At 41.1% G+C, this 19,303-nt stretch overlaps 1 protein-coding gene across 3 annotated transcripts in view; it reads left to right on the top strand.

The window, feature by feature from the left end:
* The window catches only part of ADGRG4 (adhesion G protein-coupled receptor G4), a 34,419-nt gene that overhangs the window by 12,110 nt on the left and 3,006 nt on the right, over positions 1–19,303 (top strand). For all 3 annotated transcript variants that reach the window (XM_029997466.1, XM_029997468.1, XM_029997467.1), the window contains 16 exons: positions 387–412; positions 1,568–1,716; positions 2,656–2,788; positions 3,301–3,419; positions 4,478–4,688; positions 7,096–7,261; positions 7,386–7,535; positions 8,381–8,503; positions 10,232–10,277; positions 11,150–11,253; positions 12,654–12,775; positions 13,621–13,889; positions 15,104–15,197; positions 16,236–16,525; positions 17,082–17,183; positions 18,616–18,777. In XM_029997466.1, the coding sequence (XP_029853326.1) occupies positions 387–412; positions 1,568–1,716; positions 2,656–2,788; positions 3,301–3,419; positions 4,478–4,688; positions 7,096–7,261; positions 7,386–7,535; positions 8,381–8,503; positions 10,232–10,277; positions 11,150–11,253; positions 12,654–12,775; positions 13,621–13,889; positions 15,104–15,197; positions 16,236–16,525; positions 17,082–17,183; positions 18,616–18,777 (2,266 nt within the window). The remainder of the gene's footprint in view (positions 1–386; positions 413–1,567; positions 1,717–2,655; positions 2,789–3,300; positions 3,420–4,477; positions 4,689–7,095; positions 7,262–7,385; positions 7,536–8,380; positions 8,504–10,231; positions 10,278–11,149; positions 11,254–12,653; positions 12,776–13,620; positions 13,890–15,103; positions 15,198–16,235; positions 16,526–17,081; positions 17,184–18,615; positions 18,778–19,303) is intronic.

The following is a 19,303-nucleotide window of genomic DNA, read 5'->3' as shown; positions in this document are numbered from 1 at the left end:
GGAGAGCCACTGTGTCTCAATAGATATTTATATGTTCTGTGCACACAAAGGAATGCTGGATGTGCCCAGCACTATTTGCAAGCAGCCTACTTTGCAATAGCCTTCTGGTGAGCGCACTCATTGAACAGCATTAGATACAGGTCTGCTCTCCTCTCTTCATGAGGCAGCATCAATGCGCTATGAGGTTCTGTTTTATCCTGACATACCTCTAGAAGTACTGTGAAACAAAGGCTACTCTAGAGAGTCAGGTCCCAATAACATTTAAAGCAAAAATCTATTTTAATGAGCACACTGAGCTTCTGCTGTTTGCTTTCATTAAAATCAGACTTGCGCCAGTAGATTCTAACCAGCTTCTAACTTCTTGTGTCCTTCCATGCGAACTGAAGATGAAGGTAAATCAGATGTCACAAAGGTAAGAGCCATGGTTATGAACTGGGTTTCCATAGTCCATATTGATTTCATTTTTAGGATGAGGAGGAATTATACCCCTCCTCAGCTGTTTTAAGGAACCTTTAGTTGTATAAAACAGAAAAGCACATGTGGAGTCAGAACCACAGTAATGCTTGACTTGGGGAAACGTATTTCAGCATGCAAGGTTTCCCTCTCACACCCCATCTCTTGGGAGGCTCAAAGTGCTTCCATGGCAAGCCAGGAGGTTTGTGCTGCACCGTAAGAGCTGGCTGTGAGCAGTATCCTTCGCTGGGGCCAGAACAGTGAGTGGACAGTGCCCAGGAAGGCTGCCAGGATGAATCCTGCACCTCTTCTGTAGGAAATCCAAATTACCTTCTGACCTCAGGCCAGAAGAGGAAGGGGACCTGGATTCCTGTCACCTTCAAGGGGTTGCAAATGGTTTACAAAGACCATGCTGAGTGGGGAACAACTGTGTAGAGGCAGGAGCGAGTTGGAAACACTTGAAACATCCCAGTCCTAAGGAAATCTCACTCGTTAGCCCCCAGTTAAATTAGAGGTCCACTGAGGTGATCCACCCACAACTGAGAGCTGGCTTCTTGCATCTTTCTGTCATGTCTGAAGCCACTCAAAGAGAGATACAGTCTTTCCAAACCTCCTAAAGTCAGCAAACATAGTTATCCAGAAGAATAGCCATTTTGAGGAGAAAAAGCTGGAATCCAGTGGAGGTAGTGAAAGCAGTTAGTTAAATCTCAGTTTTCCAGGGAGCCTTGGAGCCACCTCTGTTTGGGCGCAGGGGTACTCAAGCACCTCATCGTTTTATGACTAGCTCACTCCAAACTTTAAAACATGGTTGAAAAATGCTTACTTGTGATTAGGAAACCTTTTGAGGTATTTACCATGTTACTATAAAAAGATTCTTGTACCTGTACTCCCAATAATTTGTACTTTAGAAAGCATTTCCAGTGATAAGGTACTAGCGTACGTAAGCAGTGGCATTTGGTGACATTTGCCATAGGACTGCACCTACGGTCAACAAAATACATACATAAATTCTCCAACTCAATATAATTTTCTGGGTTACTCCTTAAATTTATAGGCACTTATAATTGTGAAATGTTACTAATATGGTAGCCTTGTTTGTGTATTATATTTCTAGCTACATCTGCAAGGCCATTATAAAGGCCATATCACTTGAAATACAAGAAGTGCTGAGTCTCAAGATCAAACAGTTATTGAATGATACTTACGAAGAGGGACCATTATCCTTATACGTGAAGCCTGAAGATGTGGCTGTCAAGCCAATAGGTAATACTTCATGAAAACCTCATTGGAAATCACATGCTCCGTAATGCTGGCTACAAGTGGTTTGTCAAATGTAAATTTTGTGGAGAGGTTAGGCTAGAAAACATCCTTACAAGTAGCCAGACTGACCTCATCTGATGCACAAGCTGTAGAACATCATGCAATGACAGCAAGATCAAAAACTTGGGTTCCAGACAAATGGAGATAAGCTAAAATTGAATCCTGGTGCCAAGGCAGGTCTGAGCACCTTTGCAATGAAGGTAAAGTCAGGCTGATGCAGCTGCAAATCCAGGAGCCCCTGCTCATAGTCAGTGCCCCAGAGCCTCACTATTGAGGGAGACCGGAGCCAAACACCAAAACCAAACCCATTGCTGACATTTGCTTAATGCCAGTGCATACTGGATCAAGCCTCAAATGGCAAATAATCTCTTTGTTGGTTTGGTTACAATCTCTATCGCTCCTTAAAATACAGAAGTAAGCCAGAGATAAGAGCTACCAGACTGTACCTGAAATTCAAAACCACATTTTATACCAAAGACTTACGAAAGATCAGCTGCAGACAATAAAACCACAAGCCTGGAGGAAAGACATTGATGGGATAATGAGGAGCAGTGTGAAAGCACCTTCAGATAGATTAGAGAAGCCTGCAGGATATACTGTCGTTAAATATAGTTTGTGATGCTGGGAAACTAACACTTTACCTGAGAACTGACCTTGTCAAACAAAAGAGAAAAAGACTGTAGAAGAACAGATGAAGTATTTAAGCAAAATGTTTTCTTGCAGTCAGTAAACTTGTAAAATACTCCCATCCAGTCTGCAAATTACAGCTCATTCCCATCAGGAAAGGAGGTCCAGAGAACTGCTGGATCCCTGGGTATCCGGGCAGGTCTTCTTTTTGACTACTAAATCTTTTTAAAGAGCTTTAATGTATTTCTTCCTCAGCACTAATGGATTGTCCAGAAAGCTCTTCACACACGAGAGACAAGGGGAATTATTCCTGGCCGCTAACAAGTCCAGCTACCAAAGCGGAGGTCAGCTGCAGGAAAAACCCTCTGCAGTCTGCTCAAAGGAGCTGGTGAGTGATGAGATCATCTCATTTTGGTTCTCTCATGGGAAACAGGAGGGAGCGCCGGGCTTTGTGTGATGGGGAACCAGATGGTAGTCTGTCATGGCACCCAGCAGCGCCGTGCCAAGGGAGATGCAAAGTATACAGGGCCAGTCCAGCACGGGCTGCAGGAAAAGGGAGCGTTGCATCATTTCCATCACCTGCAGCAAGTGCAAGCCAGCAGAGTAGGAAGCTGACTTTCTGCTTGAGCAGGGAGGGGAAACAGATGCACGGTAGCATTTTGTGCCATCCATTCATGGCTCTCTGCCCTCCAATACCTCCAGATGCATTTCAAATTGCTCTGGCATTTGGGCTCTGCTCCCACTCTGCTAAATGAGTGCTAAGTCAGATCTGACTTGCAAGTCAGTTTTCAAAATTGGGCTAATTAATTACATTCTTAGCTACTTAAATGGGAAATATAGGGGAACATCAATTATTATATATTTTTTCTTGTAACAATGTACACTGTTTTCATTTTTCAGTGCAATTAATATTGAACTTGAGCAAGCTTTCTGGGAGAAACCAAATATGACTGAATGTAAATTACTGGAAGAACTTCCAAATAATATTTTAGACCTCCATGATATCACGATAACAGAAGGTAAGGCACCAGATACTTCAGTGACACGTGAATCAAAGTAAAAATTGTTATACTCAGATAATGCTTATGTTGGACATCTGAAGAACTGAAGCAACAAGGCTGCTTTAGGTGCATCCTACTCACCTGGTCATCTTAAAGTGTTTTTAACGCAGATGAATTTTGAAGGTGCTTCAAAATTCTCTAGCTATCGCTTTGAAGACTTGTCTCAAATCCTACACTTAGAATTAGAACTAAGTAAATAACCAATGAATAATGTAACAGGTTTTGCCTGTCTGTACTCTCTGTTACCACATCAAAGTAGTTCATACTATCTCATACAAAGAAGCACAAATCAGTGTATGGAATTGAAAAGTTTGTGCTGTAATTCATGTAAGCTATAAGGTGACCTTTACCACCTGTTTATATCTTTTTTAAGCTATGCCAAATGGTGCAAGTTGTTTGAATGGTGAACAAAAACAATACTATAGCTTATCCACCTACTCAGCAGTGGCATCAAATAATAGATCATTGAAAGATATCTGCAGTTGCATACAGTCTGTCTGAGTCCCAGGGTGTAAAACTCTGCTTCTATAAAAAAATTATAGAAGGATGATGAGATGATGAATGGCAAATACAACTTTTCAAACTATACCATTCACAATTTGCTTTTGCTGCTATAGCAGTTACGCAGCATTTGGGGAGAGGGGCGGATCTTGTGTAATTTTGAACTCAAATGCTTGTAAATGTGACCAAAGTTAAAACTAAGTATTATTTACAGATAATCTTCATAATACAAAAGCAAGTGATAATATTCTTATGAAAAGTACAGTGTTTTCTTCCTTTAAATTACAACCTGAGATATCCAGATTTTACTTTGAAGTTTTTGCCAGTTTCATTGACAAGTTGAGGGCTTATTGACTTATTCTTGGGACATAACTTTGTAATAGATCAGAAGCATTATGACCATATGGAAAGAGAGAAGAAGCAGACTAACTCCTTGCTTTAACGTAGAGACACGTAGCTATATAGCTAGACATATAGCTATGCCACATAAATCATCTGTACTTTCTTTTTTTCAGAGAATGCACAAGATGTTGTACAGCATATTTTATACCTCTTGCCAGATGCAACGCTGCATATGGAAGAATTAGAAATCATTGCAAGTAAAATTTCTGATATCGTAAGGCTTGCAGATATGAGCATGACACTTGCAGAGACTATATTGTCTATACTAAACTATATTTTGCTGCAAGAAATAGAAGATGAGGACATTAGAAAACTGACCAATAGGTAAGTAAGATAACTTGCCCAGAAGTGGCTTCCTAAGCTAAAATGGCACCATGGAATAATTCATTCAGTCTATTAAAATACGACCACAAGGGTTAGCAATTTCTGTACATGGTTCTTAAGCATGGTTGTGGTTCTTAGCAGTAGAGATTGATTATTGTGTTGTCAAAGGTGTTTTTAGCAGAACCGGTTCTGCAGAAATCACCATCACGGAGTTGTTCTTTATGAGCATCTCAGCCTGGAGGCAGACCAGGGAGACTGCCTGGCTGCCGTCTCATCTCAGAGGTGATCTCCACACTTCACAGCAGTGAGGTCTGTTGGCAGGTCAGCCTGGAGACACGTATCTGTTCCACCAGCACACCAGGCTGGAGTGCTCTACCTGTGCTGATAAAGATTTTTCAAACATAGCTATTCAATGTTAGACTTCAAAATCTACATTTAGAATCCTATGTCCATTATGTGATTCTCACACAAAAAGTCAAGGTTGCTAGATAACTTTAAAAACACCTCGCTCCTTTGAGATCTTAAAGGTAACTCAACTACCTGTTTTTGAAATGTCTGGCTTCTGTTGCTGAGCAGCACACTGTTCAGAAAACTACTGCCAGCTTTTACAAAGGCAAATGCAAGTACACAGAGCTTACTCATTTCTGATTTGGGCAAGGCAGCTTACCCACTTCTCACTGCACGGCCTGAACCTCCAAATAGGAAAGATTATTCTACTTTGCACTGGCAAACCCAATGCTAACCAACAGTGTAAGAGATGCGGTGTTCATCGTATTAAAGTCTTTCAGCATCTCTCATTTTAAAGACTGTGCCTATCTGCAATTTTCTTTCACTTAATGTAAAACAGTATTTTAATAAGAAATATTAAAATAAATATCAAAAGCAAGAAAAATGAACTTTCCACTTAAGTTCTAGGTGGGGCATAGACTACACAACAGCCCAGTTGTTTGTACTGGACAACTACGCATTGCCTTTTCAAAGAAGTCAGGAGTCCGCAAGGAGGAGTAGCCAAAAATAGCTTAGAAAATCTGCTGGAGAGAAAGCATTGAGCATCGTGATCCTTTTGGCTGTATGCTCTCTCTTCAAAGTCTACCGCACTGCAGTGTGTGGAGTGGGGGCTGTGATAGCTGCCAGCACTCAACACCTCTGCCTTCTCAAATAGGCTGTGGGGTTTTTTTAAGTGAAATATCCATTAGTTCGAATTCTCCTCCTGTGAAATGTAAGGTTTCAGGGACAAGGATGATGTTCTAATAGGCCCCGGGCTCCTGATCCTTAATGGAGATGGAGTTGGTATATGCAAGTTGTAATAAAAACGTCTTTACAATTTTCATGAACAGGAGAATCTTAGGTATTTTAATTTCTCCATAGATCAGACCTCAGAAGAGCATAACTATTGTGATGATACCTGATGAGTGCTAGCATGTTATCCTCACAAGAGCTATTATGATCCTTCTGTCAGGCCTCGGTAGAAATTTTGGATCCCAGATATTTTGAGGAAGTTGAACTTTGCAGCTCTAGGGCAGCTGTGGCTGAAAGGATCCCATGGGGGTCCTTGTGTGTCTGGGGCCAACAATGCATGAAGATAACACCAGACCAAAGAAGGACAGGAAGGTTTTCCTTTAGTCTGTTGGGGCCAAGCTGTCATACACATTTTCAATAGAGTATTATCCCTTCTTGCATACTGCTGAATAGCCTTAAGGGTGGCCAAACAAGATGTGGAGCCATCTCTGACTCTTTTAATACACATGAGCATTAAAAAACCCTGATTTGCTGCTTCCTTTGGATTCCAGCATCTTCTCTCTACTTAGAAAAAAACCCTACTGAGAGCAGGGCCCAGAAAGCCTGTGAAATCTCCATCCTCAGAGATATTCAGAGCTTTGCTGGACAAGATCCTCAGCAACTGACCTACCGTTAAAGTATGCCCTGCCTGAGGGAGGTGGGGAGTTGGAGGACAGACCTCCAGAGGTCCCTTGCAGACTAAATTATTCTGGCTGTAATATTTCACTTGAGGGTACAATTAGATGATTGCAAATAATCAAATTAGCAGGTTTTATGCGTTACTGCCTTCCAGATGAAATGTAGTATTTGACTGGGTGTGAGTTTTCACTCAGGTCTTCCCAGAATCACCTTGTGTTGTCCCCACGGGAGGGTATCTTCCACCTGCCAGACTTTCAGCCTACTGAAAAATGCTAACTCAACTGCTTGCCATCACCTGACCCTGTGCCAGACAAAATGCCATCTACCCCAAAATGGACCCACTCTGCTCTATTGATTGCTCCTTGTGATCACAAATCAGAGCAGAGGTTTTTAGCTGATTGTCTCCTGGATGTATATTATGAAGCCAGGAGAACATTTCAAGAGATGAATCTTTTTTTTTTTTTTTTTCTTGCTGTTGCTCTTGGTAAAGTATCCTGAAGACAACCGAGGAGATAGGCTATAAGGTGACTTACACAGAAAGAAATACGTCGGTCATAACCACTTCCTTGGCTTTGTTGGTGATGCGTCCAGATCCCAGCGTGTTTGAAGGACTGGCCTTTGGCGTTACCTCCTACGACAGAGGTGTGGATCTCAAGGTGAGAGCAAAGTATCACCTCAGGGACCACTGACTAAACCAGACAATCCTCCTGCTATTTTTGGACCATTGTGTATTTGACCCGAGGAAGGCAGCTCTGAGCATGTCATCTCTCTCTCCTGCAGATCAATGTTCAAGAAAACCCTTTCAAAAAGGCCTTGGCCTCAGTGTTTTTGCCAAAATCACTTAAGAAATTCCTAGGGATCGAGCACTCTGACCCAGACAAGCATTCGAAGATCCAGTTTAATTTTTTTGGCACTACTTCACTCTTTGCGGTAACTACGACTCCTAACAAATGCTAACACGACAGTAATTGGTTCAGCTGTTCTTAGTGCGTACGAAAGAAAAATCCCAATAGCGTCATCTGTTCTGGGCACATTTAGCATCAGACTAATGGAGCACTAAGAAATGTGCAGGGAAAATGCACCCAGGCAGCAAAACCTTCTCTGTAGCAATGATGCTGTGAGAGGTGTCTGTAGACCTTAGACTTTTTGTTCGTTTTCTGTAGCTGATGTTATTCTAATACTTCTGTTCTGTAGGAAAAGAACATAGCCTAATCTTCCTCTGATAGTAAGCTCTTGCTTAAGGAACATGCATAGTACATGTCAAATATAATGAAAATAATTTCAAGATTTATGTCTCCATTAAAATAACAGCAGCACTGATACACAGCATTTAGGACTATACCAGTACTTGCTATGTTTTCTTAACTTGGGGAGGGGGTGGGTGAGTGTAATTTAAAAGGGAGATATTTCTTTTGGTATGATGGAGCGTACAGTGTGCTGAGCAATGCTTTTCACACAGAAGAAGCATTCACAATTGTGGCTACTATCTAATGATCTAAATGATGTACAACTGGCTGTTTTGACGTACTGAAACAATTATACAGCTTTCTCAATCCAGCTGGTGCATCTGAAACTGTTCTGCTTCAGCTGATGTGGAGACTGTCCCTGAATTTACAACTAACTACATTTTCTAATGAAGTAGCAAGTAGCTAAATTACATCAGGCATCCCATGGTGTTTAGCTGATCGCCATTTCCAAGAAATACAATTTTAAAAGAATGGAAGCAGGGAAGAGCTTGGATTTTTTTTTTGCATACATGTATTTTTCCACTGCAGGATGACAGTTTAACAAAGGAGAGGTTGAATACTTACGTTGTGAGTGCCAGCATTGAAAATGCATCAATTCAGAACCTTAATGAGCCTGTGACTATTACTCTTCAGCACATAGACCAAAATACGGTAGGATGTGTTCATTTCATCAGAGACATGTTGAAGTAGAGCCTATTTCACTTACCCTTACAATAAACTGGGAACAGGACATATAAGCTTAAAACATTTTTCTGCCTGACCTCTCTGTGATATATCGACCAAAAAATTGACAGAGCACACAGATCTCGGTGTTGAATTCCTGCAGCTTAGTAAAGCTTGTGTCTCCACTCTAATCCATGCTTAGCAGCAAGGAATGTTTTCATTGTTTCTTTGTTTTGATCTGGGCAATTTTTTTCAAGGAATAGTTTATTTGCTAAAAAATGGAGGTTTGGGGTTTGACTGAAATGGTTTGTAGTTTCTCTGAATCCAGCAAATTGTTTTAATCACCAAAAGGGGTAAATTTCAAAAAAAATCAAAACATTGCATAGATGGTTTCAAAATTAATTTGCTTTGTTTTGTTTCAAAATTATGTTTCAAAACTAAAATCTATCTTAAATTACTTTTGATGGGCATGGGTCAAGCTTGTTGACTGGGTTCCACCTTAAGATTTTTGTGTTGCAACTGTTTATGGTCCAGCCTCCACATAAATATATTGCAAACCCAGGGCAGAACAAAATAATTCAATAAGATGAATTTGATTAAAGTTTAAGTTAATGAGAGCTTGAAAATGCTGCTTTTATGACAATATGCTCTTTCCATTCAGTTCTAGCAAATAATATCTACCCAGAAATTTCATCTAGATAACCCCTCTCTTCCATCATTTTTACTCCACCAGGCCATCTGGCACCTCTCAGGTTTTTTTTCTTGACCTTTTAAAAATATCCTAATTAAATATTTAATGAGATATCATCCTAACCTTCATCTTTGGCTCTCTGCCTAATTATATTTGACAGTCTACAGATCACATGTCTTAACAGCTTATCTGTTCATGTGGCTTCCTGTAAACTCTGTGCTTTATTAAACTTCATTAATAATAAAAGAAAATGAATCTGTGCCTTGGGAAAGTTTGCTGCAGCATTATGAGTAATAAACTAGAATGTCCCCAAGGGAAAACATTGCATTGAATACTCATTTAAATCTGTTCAGCTGTTTGCAATACGCAGGCAAGCTTTATTTTCTCTTAGGTGTCTTCCCTGCCTGGTTTCAGAGACAGTGGAAACACTGAAATTCTAAACCAAAGTTTTTCTTGCGTTGAGAATTTTATTTTTTTTTTTATTGTACGAAATCTCAGGTTTTTATTCTAGGTCTTAGTCATAACTTTTGAATTTCACCAGTAATTCAGTATGACATCTCAGATACCACATGAAACTAATGAGATCAGACACAGGAATCAGTCTAAGCTGGAGAACTTGTCAGATTTTCTGCTGTCCTTAAAAGACAATACATGGTACAGAAAGACTGGGAAAACTGGGAAAATCACCGACTCCCAGCATTTCCCTTGGTAAAGGGGAAGGTGAAACTTGGGACCCTCTGCTGGTTTTCAGTGCCATGGATGAGATGGCCGATATTCCAGCTGGTTTCCAGTGACCAAGTGTCCAACTGCTCCTGAACTGCTGGCATCTCCCGTGACCTACAGACCCTCTGCAGCACCACCATGCAAATAGTCGCAGAGATCAGTGGGCTTTCAGCACAGAGGAAATCAAATCAAACTGCCGTAGTTATAAACCCTGATTACAGGCAAGATGCACCGTCTGCAAGTGCAGGCAGTGTACAGACGTACTGAATAAATGTCACAGCCTCCTTTTTCTCTGCTTTCAGGGTAATGCAGCCGTGCACTGCGTCTTTTGGGACTTTTGGAAGAACAGTAAGTGTTATTTACAGAGCTTCCACGCTTGCTTTGTCACCAGCCTCACAGAGCCTTTGGCTCCTTGACATTGTAGCTTGAAACTTTGAGGCTGTCCTGTTGAGTCTGTTGCTGGTTTCCATTGACATTGATACCTTAGTAATCAGTGTTACTACCAGGGGATGCGTGTTCAGCATTGTGCAATGGTGCATCTGCATGAATAAGAAGACAGTTTACAAAAAAAGCAGAAATGCAATGAAACGTCAGATGACTTCTCACAGTTACTTCAGGGAAGTCAGCGGGGGCTTTGCTGTGGTCAGGTCTTGAATATGGCTCAGAAAGTCAACAGACACAGAAAGAGAAGTGTGTACTGGGTTAACTCAGAGTGCGTGGGAGAGGTTTTTCTCTGCAATTATTGGTGTTAGAATATATATATTTTTTAAATTGGAAGATTAGCTTCTGAATATGTCATACATGCCACATAAATAGGGTCATAAATTTAATCTTACCAGGGAAGATCTGGCTTTTTCAACACTACACTCTGCCTAAACAAATCATCTGCCCTGTAAATATTTCTTGCCTTCTGTGTTTCCACAGCCTGCAGTGTAATCTAGCCCAGCGCACTTTCCTTACCTTCCTGCTTTCTCTGTGTGCAGGCATATAAATGACTTTAAATATTTCTTCATTCCACCAAAGGCTTTCATCCAAGTTTTGAGGTTCTCAGGCAACTATATAAGATGTGTTCCTGTGTGAAATCTCACTTGTGTGCTGCTAAATGACCCTGCAATCTGTACTAACTTGAGCTCATATTCACACATTCTGCGTGCTGCAGAGCTATAAATGACTGAGCATGACTAACTCTGCTTAAAAATCCCTTTTTCTCTATTACACAGATGGACTGGGTGGTTGGAATACATCGGGGTGTGAAATGGAATATACAGATATGAATTACACAATCTGTTTTTGTAACCATCTTACCCATTTTGGAGTCCTACTGGTAAGTACTCCGTGAATCATCTCCAAAAAAGTCCTGTGGCACTAAACAAAGTCATCGCTAGTTTTGGGGAGAGATGGGAGATTCATATCTATACAACCTGTTAGATATCTGCAATTTTGCCAAAATCACTAATAACAAACAAAACAGTTATAATAATTTTTATGGTATAAAGTCCTCTAAATGTCACTTGCTTCAAGGCAAATTCATTTTACAGATGTAGTTTGTACTTCTTTGCAATGTAACTTAATCAACGTTAATGTGTTATTTGCTGCATTGTAAGTACCGTGTTAAATTTACTACCTGCCAGTGGCAACTAATGACATTACATCTTTCTGAAAGTTTCATCTACGCTCTGTCAGAAAGGGAAGTTTAATATAAATAGGGGAGATGTCATTAACTATTGTCTCTTATTTCTCTGTAATACGGAGAACACTGCCTCTAAAGCTGAATGTCAAAAAATGAGATTACTGCTTGAGAATGGGCTGCAACAAATGCGAAGTGTTAGGCACGTTCGAAGCAAACTGAGTAGATAGAGTTGTCTAATCCCAGTAGGATACAACCCACACGATGGGATAAGGCCATCCCTTTGCCTTCAGGTGCTTGCCCAGCTTCCCCTAGAGGTCAGCATTACCCTGCTCCACCAGAGGCACGCAAGCCCTCCCTGGTAGTAAAAACGTGACTTCCACAGGAATTTCGATGTCACGGATTTCAGACAACTTGCTAAAGTTTCCATTCAAGCAGAGAGAATTCAGTCAGATTTTAAGATCACACCTCTTCTGCACTGCCACTTTAGTAATCGGCACAGTTACAGGTATTTAACAGCACCGTCGATTGTACGTCAGAGATGTAGGTTACCACTCTGAGGTTCGAAGTTTCGCCAAATAGAAGAGACACTGTGGCAGGGAACAACAAAATCCTCTCAATATTACTCCTGGCAGCAGCTGTGGAGAAGCAGGGCCCAGCCTCCCAGCTGATTTTTGCAGAGGGATGGTTTCTGGATGTGGAGGATCCTCCCACGCTCCAAGACATTTAGCAGGTCTGTGCAGTTCCCAAGCGTGGCAGCTGCCATTGAAACAAAGTAGAGTTTCTCCTACAAAGCGAGTTCCCAGTGGAATAATTTCGGCAAGAGCCTGGAATCCTCGTTGAATTTGTGGTTTCTGACGTACAGCTTTTCTAGCTTCACAACTTATTACTGGATACTTTAAATACTGCATATTTTTACTAGTTTGGATATTCTGTAGGACTATACAACAAGAAACACATAAAAATATTAATGGAAACCCTCCAAAAGTAGCAGTAAGCAGAACAGAAGTTGATTTCTTTATCAATGTGAAAATGTGGAAAGCAATTTTCTTTGTCTCTTATGTCAAACAACTGTGATTCTTTATTTTATAACATAGGACTTGTCCCGGACACAGATAGATATCACACATGATCGTATATTAACTCTGATAAGCTATGCAGGATGTGGTGCTTCTTCCCTTTTTTTGGGTATAACACTGGTGACATATCTAGCATTTGAGTAAGTTTGATCCTTTTTCTTTTATCGCTTTTAATATGTTAGCAATAATGAATTTGCAGCAACTATCAGAATGTTTGTAATATTTCATGCTGTGTTGCATAGGAGGGAAGACTGAGAGCTGACAGTATAAATATTGCTTTATTTTGACCTGCAATTGTGGTGAAATAAGCGGGATTCAAATACTCATGCTTCAATACAAGCACTGGTCTGAACTGTTCAGCAACTTCTATATTCCTAAATTTCTGTCATTTCATAGATTTACCCATGGACATGGGTAAGATATCATGTCAAGAATCTGGAATATTCCCAGTATATAGACTATACATTGGATTATGCCAGCAGCCTGGAATATTCCCTGTATATAGACTATACAGGGGATGATATCGACAGTAAAATAGGGAAACTTTTCTCTTCTCTTGCTCTTGGTCTTTCTGGTGTTGTCCTTTTGGATAGGTTTCGTTTCATACTGTATGTGCCAGTAGCTCCTGGCACAATGGGGCCCAAGACTTAGGTAACTGTGGGTGCTTTCATAATCCAGTAATATCGCAATAACAGTAATATCGGATAAAGTAGTAAAAAGATGACGTTAAGTCTGTCTCTTCTCCACCAAGTGTGAAAAACCTAGCAGATCTCCATGTATATAGAAGCTCTGCTTTTTCAGGCTGCAAGACCTGCTTCAAAACCACACTAGTGATGTGATGTAAAACACTAATGTAGACACAACTTATACCACAAGAAGCCAGTTTATAATATGACGAATACACATTTGTGCTACTTTGCATTAGTGAATGCACCCAGCACAACTCATGCAATGATAACCTTGTTGACTTTCCCCTTCTTTTTAGAAAGCTGCGGAGAGACAACCCTTCAAAAATCCTGCTCAATCTTTGTGCCGCACTGCTGATGCTGAACGTGGTCTTCCTCATCAACTCCTGGCTGTCCTCGTTCAACCAGCCAGGTTTCTGTATCACCGTGGCCGTGCTCCTTCACTATTTCCTTCTTGCAGCTTTCACGTGGATGTGCCTGGAGTCTGTTCACTTCTACCTGGCTCTTGTCAAAGTTTTCAATATTTATGTCCCAAAGTACATCCTAAAATGCTGTATTGCTGGCTGGGGTAAGCAAGCAATTTCTTCTCCACTTCTGTGCTTGTAAACTTCTCTAAGATAGGGGCATATTTGCAAAAGTAAGTTAGGACGCTGAGCTAGTAGAAATGTGGCATACACCCTGAGCCGTAAGGATAGATTTCTTCCCGCCGGCAGGTTTAGCTTAAGTTTCTTCTGCCCAGGGAGACATTAGCAGAAAGTGCCTCTTGCTCCCTGCGCAGAGTCATACGCAATGAACGGCAAAAGTGGGCGTACGGAACTGCTTTCCCTACCCCTCCTGCTCTTTACAGGAATGATTTATCATGGTACCCCACGTCAGTGGATGTGCCTGAGGAAGTATGAGCTGCCCGCAGCCTTCACCCCTGCATTGGTGATGCTCAGAGGTGATTTTGATCTCCTTCTCCAGGCCCCGTGTCCTTACCTGCCATTCTGTGCATGATTCCCCTGCGGGGGGTGGATTTGGCTTTCATTCATAGCTCTCCCCAGGCAAGTTCACCTTTCCTCCGAGCACTGAGCATCACACTTCTTTGGGAGAAACATGACAAAAAGGACCCAAAATGCTGGCTCAGCTGTTAGAAAAGGTGTTACCAGAGGCACTGACCCAGAGCAGAATTTGGTCTATATTTTTGGGGTCGCCATTAGATGCTGTTTTAAAGGGGTTTTTTAGGCTTTTGAATAGCATGCAGCGTATCACCTTAGATCTGATGTCGCACTTAATTGTTCTCAGGGGCAGCCACCCATGATGGTGGTGCTGGCAGCAGCCGTTCTCAACAGAAAAGCCAGAACTGAAAGAAATATGGGAAATGGGGAATGAGTGGAAGGGAAGGCTGTTAAAACACTGTCTGGAAAACGTCTGTCTCTATCAGATCTTACCACAAAATGCTGTGGTCTGCTTGTCTTTTGACACTTTGCTTTTTGTAATAATCAGTTGGGTTTATTTTACCAGATTGGATCCCTTCTGGAGATGTTTGAACACTCACAAACATTTTGCAAACACAGATATTTTTATGCCTACTCATCTGTAATTTACATAAATAAGGAGATTAAACCTGCTATGCCACACATTTAATTATACTCATTTCAGAAGAGCTTTAGGGGTAGAGTTTGATCCTAAGATGTACATGTCTGCTGTAATTACTCATCAGAGGTTATCTGACATCTTTCCATATTCTCCATTTTTTCTTTTTAATCTAAATATTTCTTTTTCTTTTGCCTTCCATATTAGGAATACCAGCTATTGTAATTACTATTGTGCTTATTATAAATAAAGACTTCTATGGCAATGGATCACATTCTGAGAGCAATCCCTTCAGCAATTTGTAAGTATAATACTTTGAGCTTTTCAATGGTCACCAGAGTATTTTAAAGATACAAGAAATAATGTGAAGGCAACTTCTCTCTTGCTTTTGCCTTTTCTCCCCCATCTTTTAGTGGTTCTGGTTCATTGGATCATTTTGGATATATGGCTACTACATGGAGTAACTCTCACATCAGTGGACTGGGCTTGAGGACAGGGAGGGCTTCTGCCAGTCAACTCCATTTTTACTTTCTGGAAAATCTCTTTCTTTTCTAACTCAGTCTGATGGGACATTTGTATATGCTCCTGCATGTTCTAGATTTCTGGTAAAACCTAAAGGCAGAGTAATTGCTCTAGTATTTTGCACGTTTGCTTCTGTTTTTTTAATGTCAATTCACATCACTGTCTCATCATAATTTCAAATTCGTTTATTTAAATCATCTCAACCTCCTCTCTTTTCCAATGGGAAAACATGGCATTCTTTCATCCTTTTTTAAAAGGGTTTTATAGCAAAGAATGCTTCCATTTTTTTTGCCTGTATAGCACGATCTGATCACTTGTTGGTGAAGATTACCTGGAATATTTGAGTTCTATCCTGTTAGAGAGGCAACACACACCCATGACACCTCAGAGGGAAAACTGTTACTTTAGCAAAAAGGCAGTAAAACTCACTAATTTATGTCAGAGGAAAAGCTAACCAGTGCTCATCTCTGTCCTATACTATTATTTTGACTCCTAATTAAGTCATATTTAACTCGGTTTTCCTAAGGCAGTGTGTGTGTGCACGTACACATTATTAAGTTGTGAAACAATTTTCAGGTTTATCTGAATTTGGCAGAAATATTAAAGTCTCAAAGTTATTGAATTTCTGTAACATCCATAAAAAAGGCAAGTGGAGAGATTCTATGAATGTCCTCATTGGGGGAAAGCAATGAGCGTTAGGGAATGCCCCTTACTAGGTCTCGGAGAACCATATGGGACATTTATTTTGGAAACCAGGCTTCATTAGTTTCACTGCTCACAAAACTCCTTATTGAATACACACCTCCCTTTCTTGCAGTTGCTGGATTCAGGAGAACATGGTGTTCTACATCTCCGTTGTGGCCTACATCTTCTTAATATTTTTGACGAATACAGCCATGTTCATCACTGTTCTCCTTCAAATCCGTGCCGTGAAAACAAGGACACAAAAGAGATCCAGATTCTGGAAAAAGGGTTTTCTTCAAGACCTCAAAAGTGCTTTCAGCTTGATGCTCCTTTTGGGCTTAACCTGGGGCTTTGTCTTTTTTGCCTGGGGAGCAGTGAGGATATTTTTCTTGTATCTCTTCAGCATTTTTAACACCTTGCAAGGTAATTTCTGAATGGAGTACTGCTATAGATACAACAGTTTAGGGCCATGGAATAGAAATAAATTTCTAACATCATGTAATTCAGGCATGGGGGAAGAGAAGTGCTCATATAGCTTTTGTGTTACAGTACAGTGTTTAGCTATTTTAATAGGAAAGCTCCATTGCAGTGGGATGAGAGTGTTGTTTAGATAGCATTGCTGTGATAGATATACTATTAAAGACACGAATTTGTGCCTTTGAAACATGGGTCCCAATAACTGTATCTTTTCAGGACCTGGCACAATCCTTTTCATCTGGGCATAAAAATGGTTGATAGACTCTACAGTGACTTGCAGATTATTCTTATACCAAATCTGCAGAAAGCTCTTCCCATTACCCTTTCATATGCACAAAGGACTCAGTGCAATTCCGGGCCAACCTGATGCTGGCCCAGGGACCACCTCTCTGCCCATATATAACATACTGGTAACTGAGTGCCATACAAAAAGTTTAGAAAAGGGACAGCAGGTTGGAGAATCCACCTGAAAACCTGTGAAATTCTCTTCTTACTTCTTCAGGGTTCTTTATCTTTGTGTTTCACTGCCTAATGAAGGAAGAAGTAGTGAAGCAGTGCCGACTACACTTTTGCTGGGGAAGATTTCGTCTGAGTAATTATTCTGGTAAGCGTTGAGGGGTTTTGTTTAGCTTGACTCATAAGTCTTCGCCTGCTACTGGTGTCACGTTTGCTCCACATTAAGAAATAAGGCTGCCTCAATAGCCTTTCTGTGTTGCATTGGATGATTGTTCTTTAATAGGTCTTTATCTTCTTCCATTAACTGTTTATATGATATGATGAAGGGGTGACAGCATGCAGTAAAAAATGTAGATTTCCAAAAAAGATTTCAGCTTGGTCTCTGATTCTCTTCTCACATGCCATTCAGTGTTCCCTTACGTGAGCTATGTTTTTGGTGGCCTTCCAGTCTTCATACAGCCAAGGTTCAGAAATTTATGCAGGATATTGGACATACTAGTAGCTATTTTTTATGTGCAGGACCTGGGTTTGCTCAGCCTGGGAAGGAGAAGGGAGATGTAATTACTGTCTTTGGCTGTCTGAGGGGTGGTTATAGAGAAGAGACAGACTTCTCAGACGTCCACAGCAAGAAGAGAAGAGGCAATGAACACAAGTCGCAGCTATGGAGATTCCCATTATTTATAAGGAAACATGTTTTTTCACAATGAGGGTAGTTAAATAGGTGACAGTGTCCCAGGAAGGCAGTGGAAAGAGTCTCTCTCCTTGGAGAGTCAAAATTCAGCTGGACAGGTGTCTGACCAACCTGATCCAACTCTGGCAGGAGGTTGGAGTGAAGACCTGCAAGGGTCCCTTCCAACCTAAATTATTCTAAGAATCCGCCATCTACCAGCTCAGCACGAAATAACACGGGCTGTGGCTTATTCTGGGTTACTCTGGTAATGTTGATTTTTCACAGAAATGTGGAAGAATTTAATAACTTCAGTACCTCTGTGTGTCTATCAAAATTAGTTGACATTATGAATGGGTATAACAAAGGAGAAGCTAAATCAGTTGGTTTAGCCTTTTCAGGAAACCAGACTAAAAATCCTGTATTAACACATATGTCCTGTACACAGCGGTCTTGTGCATTGTGTGCTGCTGAGGAATATGTAGCTTTCCATTTGCAGAGGGGGGATTCAGCAAGAACACTCTAAGTAGCACAGAGTATTTTCCCTTGAGCATGAGCCAGCTCGATGCTGTATGATACAATAAGGGTAAGGCTGCCATTCCTCTCCTTTGTGTACCACCCGTCTTCTTCGATATGACCTTATCCAAATTAGTATTACCAGATTGGGTCCCTAAAGGGGAAATAGAGGACTGAATTGCTGGTATCCAGCCCCACCTGCACAAGTGTGACAGAGCTAGTGTAAAAATTAACAGCAGGAATTGTGCATTGTGCTTCATGGAAACCCACAGCTTCAGGGCAGGTACAAGGCAGGCACAAGAAGCAAGCACAGACGTTTCTCCTCCCTGGTCTCTAGTAGTTTGGAATGTGACACCTGTACTGATTTTTATTCCTGTGCCTTCCACTCTGATTTCAGAGTGGAGTGGGTCAGGTGCAACTGCTGGATCTACACCAAGGCGCTTAAACCACAAATCACCGTCCCAGGCTTTGTGGAGCCTAAATTCTAATGGAACAAGTTCAACTTTCAATGGTTCGGATTTCCTTCCCAGGACTTCTCCGGATATAAATTTTAGGATCGGTAAGAAAAACAGTATGCACCGCATAGACTAGAATGCAGTAGGTTCCATATGGTGACTGTCAAAACCCAAGCAACGGAATTAAATAGGAAACCTTTTACTGCTTTGTCTGTGTCAGACTTCAGTTTGGGGTAAATGGCTACCTTACAGATGGCTTTTGCTGTACTAAAGAAAGTAAGAAAGCCCTTAAGATCCTGGTATGGCTCTTCTCCAAAAGGAAGGGAACTCCCTGCTCAGCTTCCACCTTAGGCACTTAAGAGATATTCTAGCCTGGGCCAGCTGGCTCTCATTCTCATGGGACCTACTTCCAGTCAGGGAGCACTACAGTCTATTGCATACATTCCCAAAAGAGCAAAGATCTTGAGGGTTACAGAAAGCCGAACGGGACCTGCTGTGAGCCTGTTTAATCCAGAAGAATCCCAGGAGGAGGTTTTGCCTTCCAAGATGGAGAAATTGTTGCAGACCCCTATTCTGAAAAAGGCATGCCTTTAGAGGAATTGTGACATAAGCACCAAACATTCCTGGTTG

This window comes from Aquila chrysaetos, chromosome 21 (genome assembly GCF_900496995.4).
Source record: "Aquila chrysaetos chrysaetos chromosome 21, bAquChr1.4, whole genome shotgun sequence".
Classification (NCBI taxonomy): Eukaryota; Metazoa; Chordata; class Aves; order Accipitriformes; family Accipitridae; genus Aquila; species Aquila chrysaetos.
Note: the sequence above shows the minus strand (reverse complement) of the source record. Positions and strands in the feature narration are given on the sequence as shown.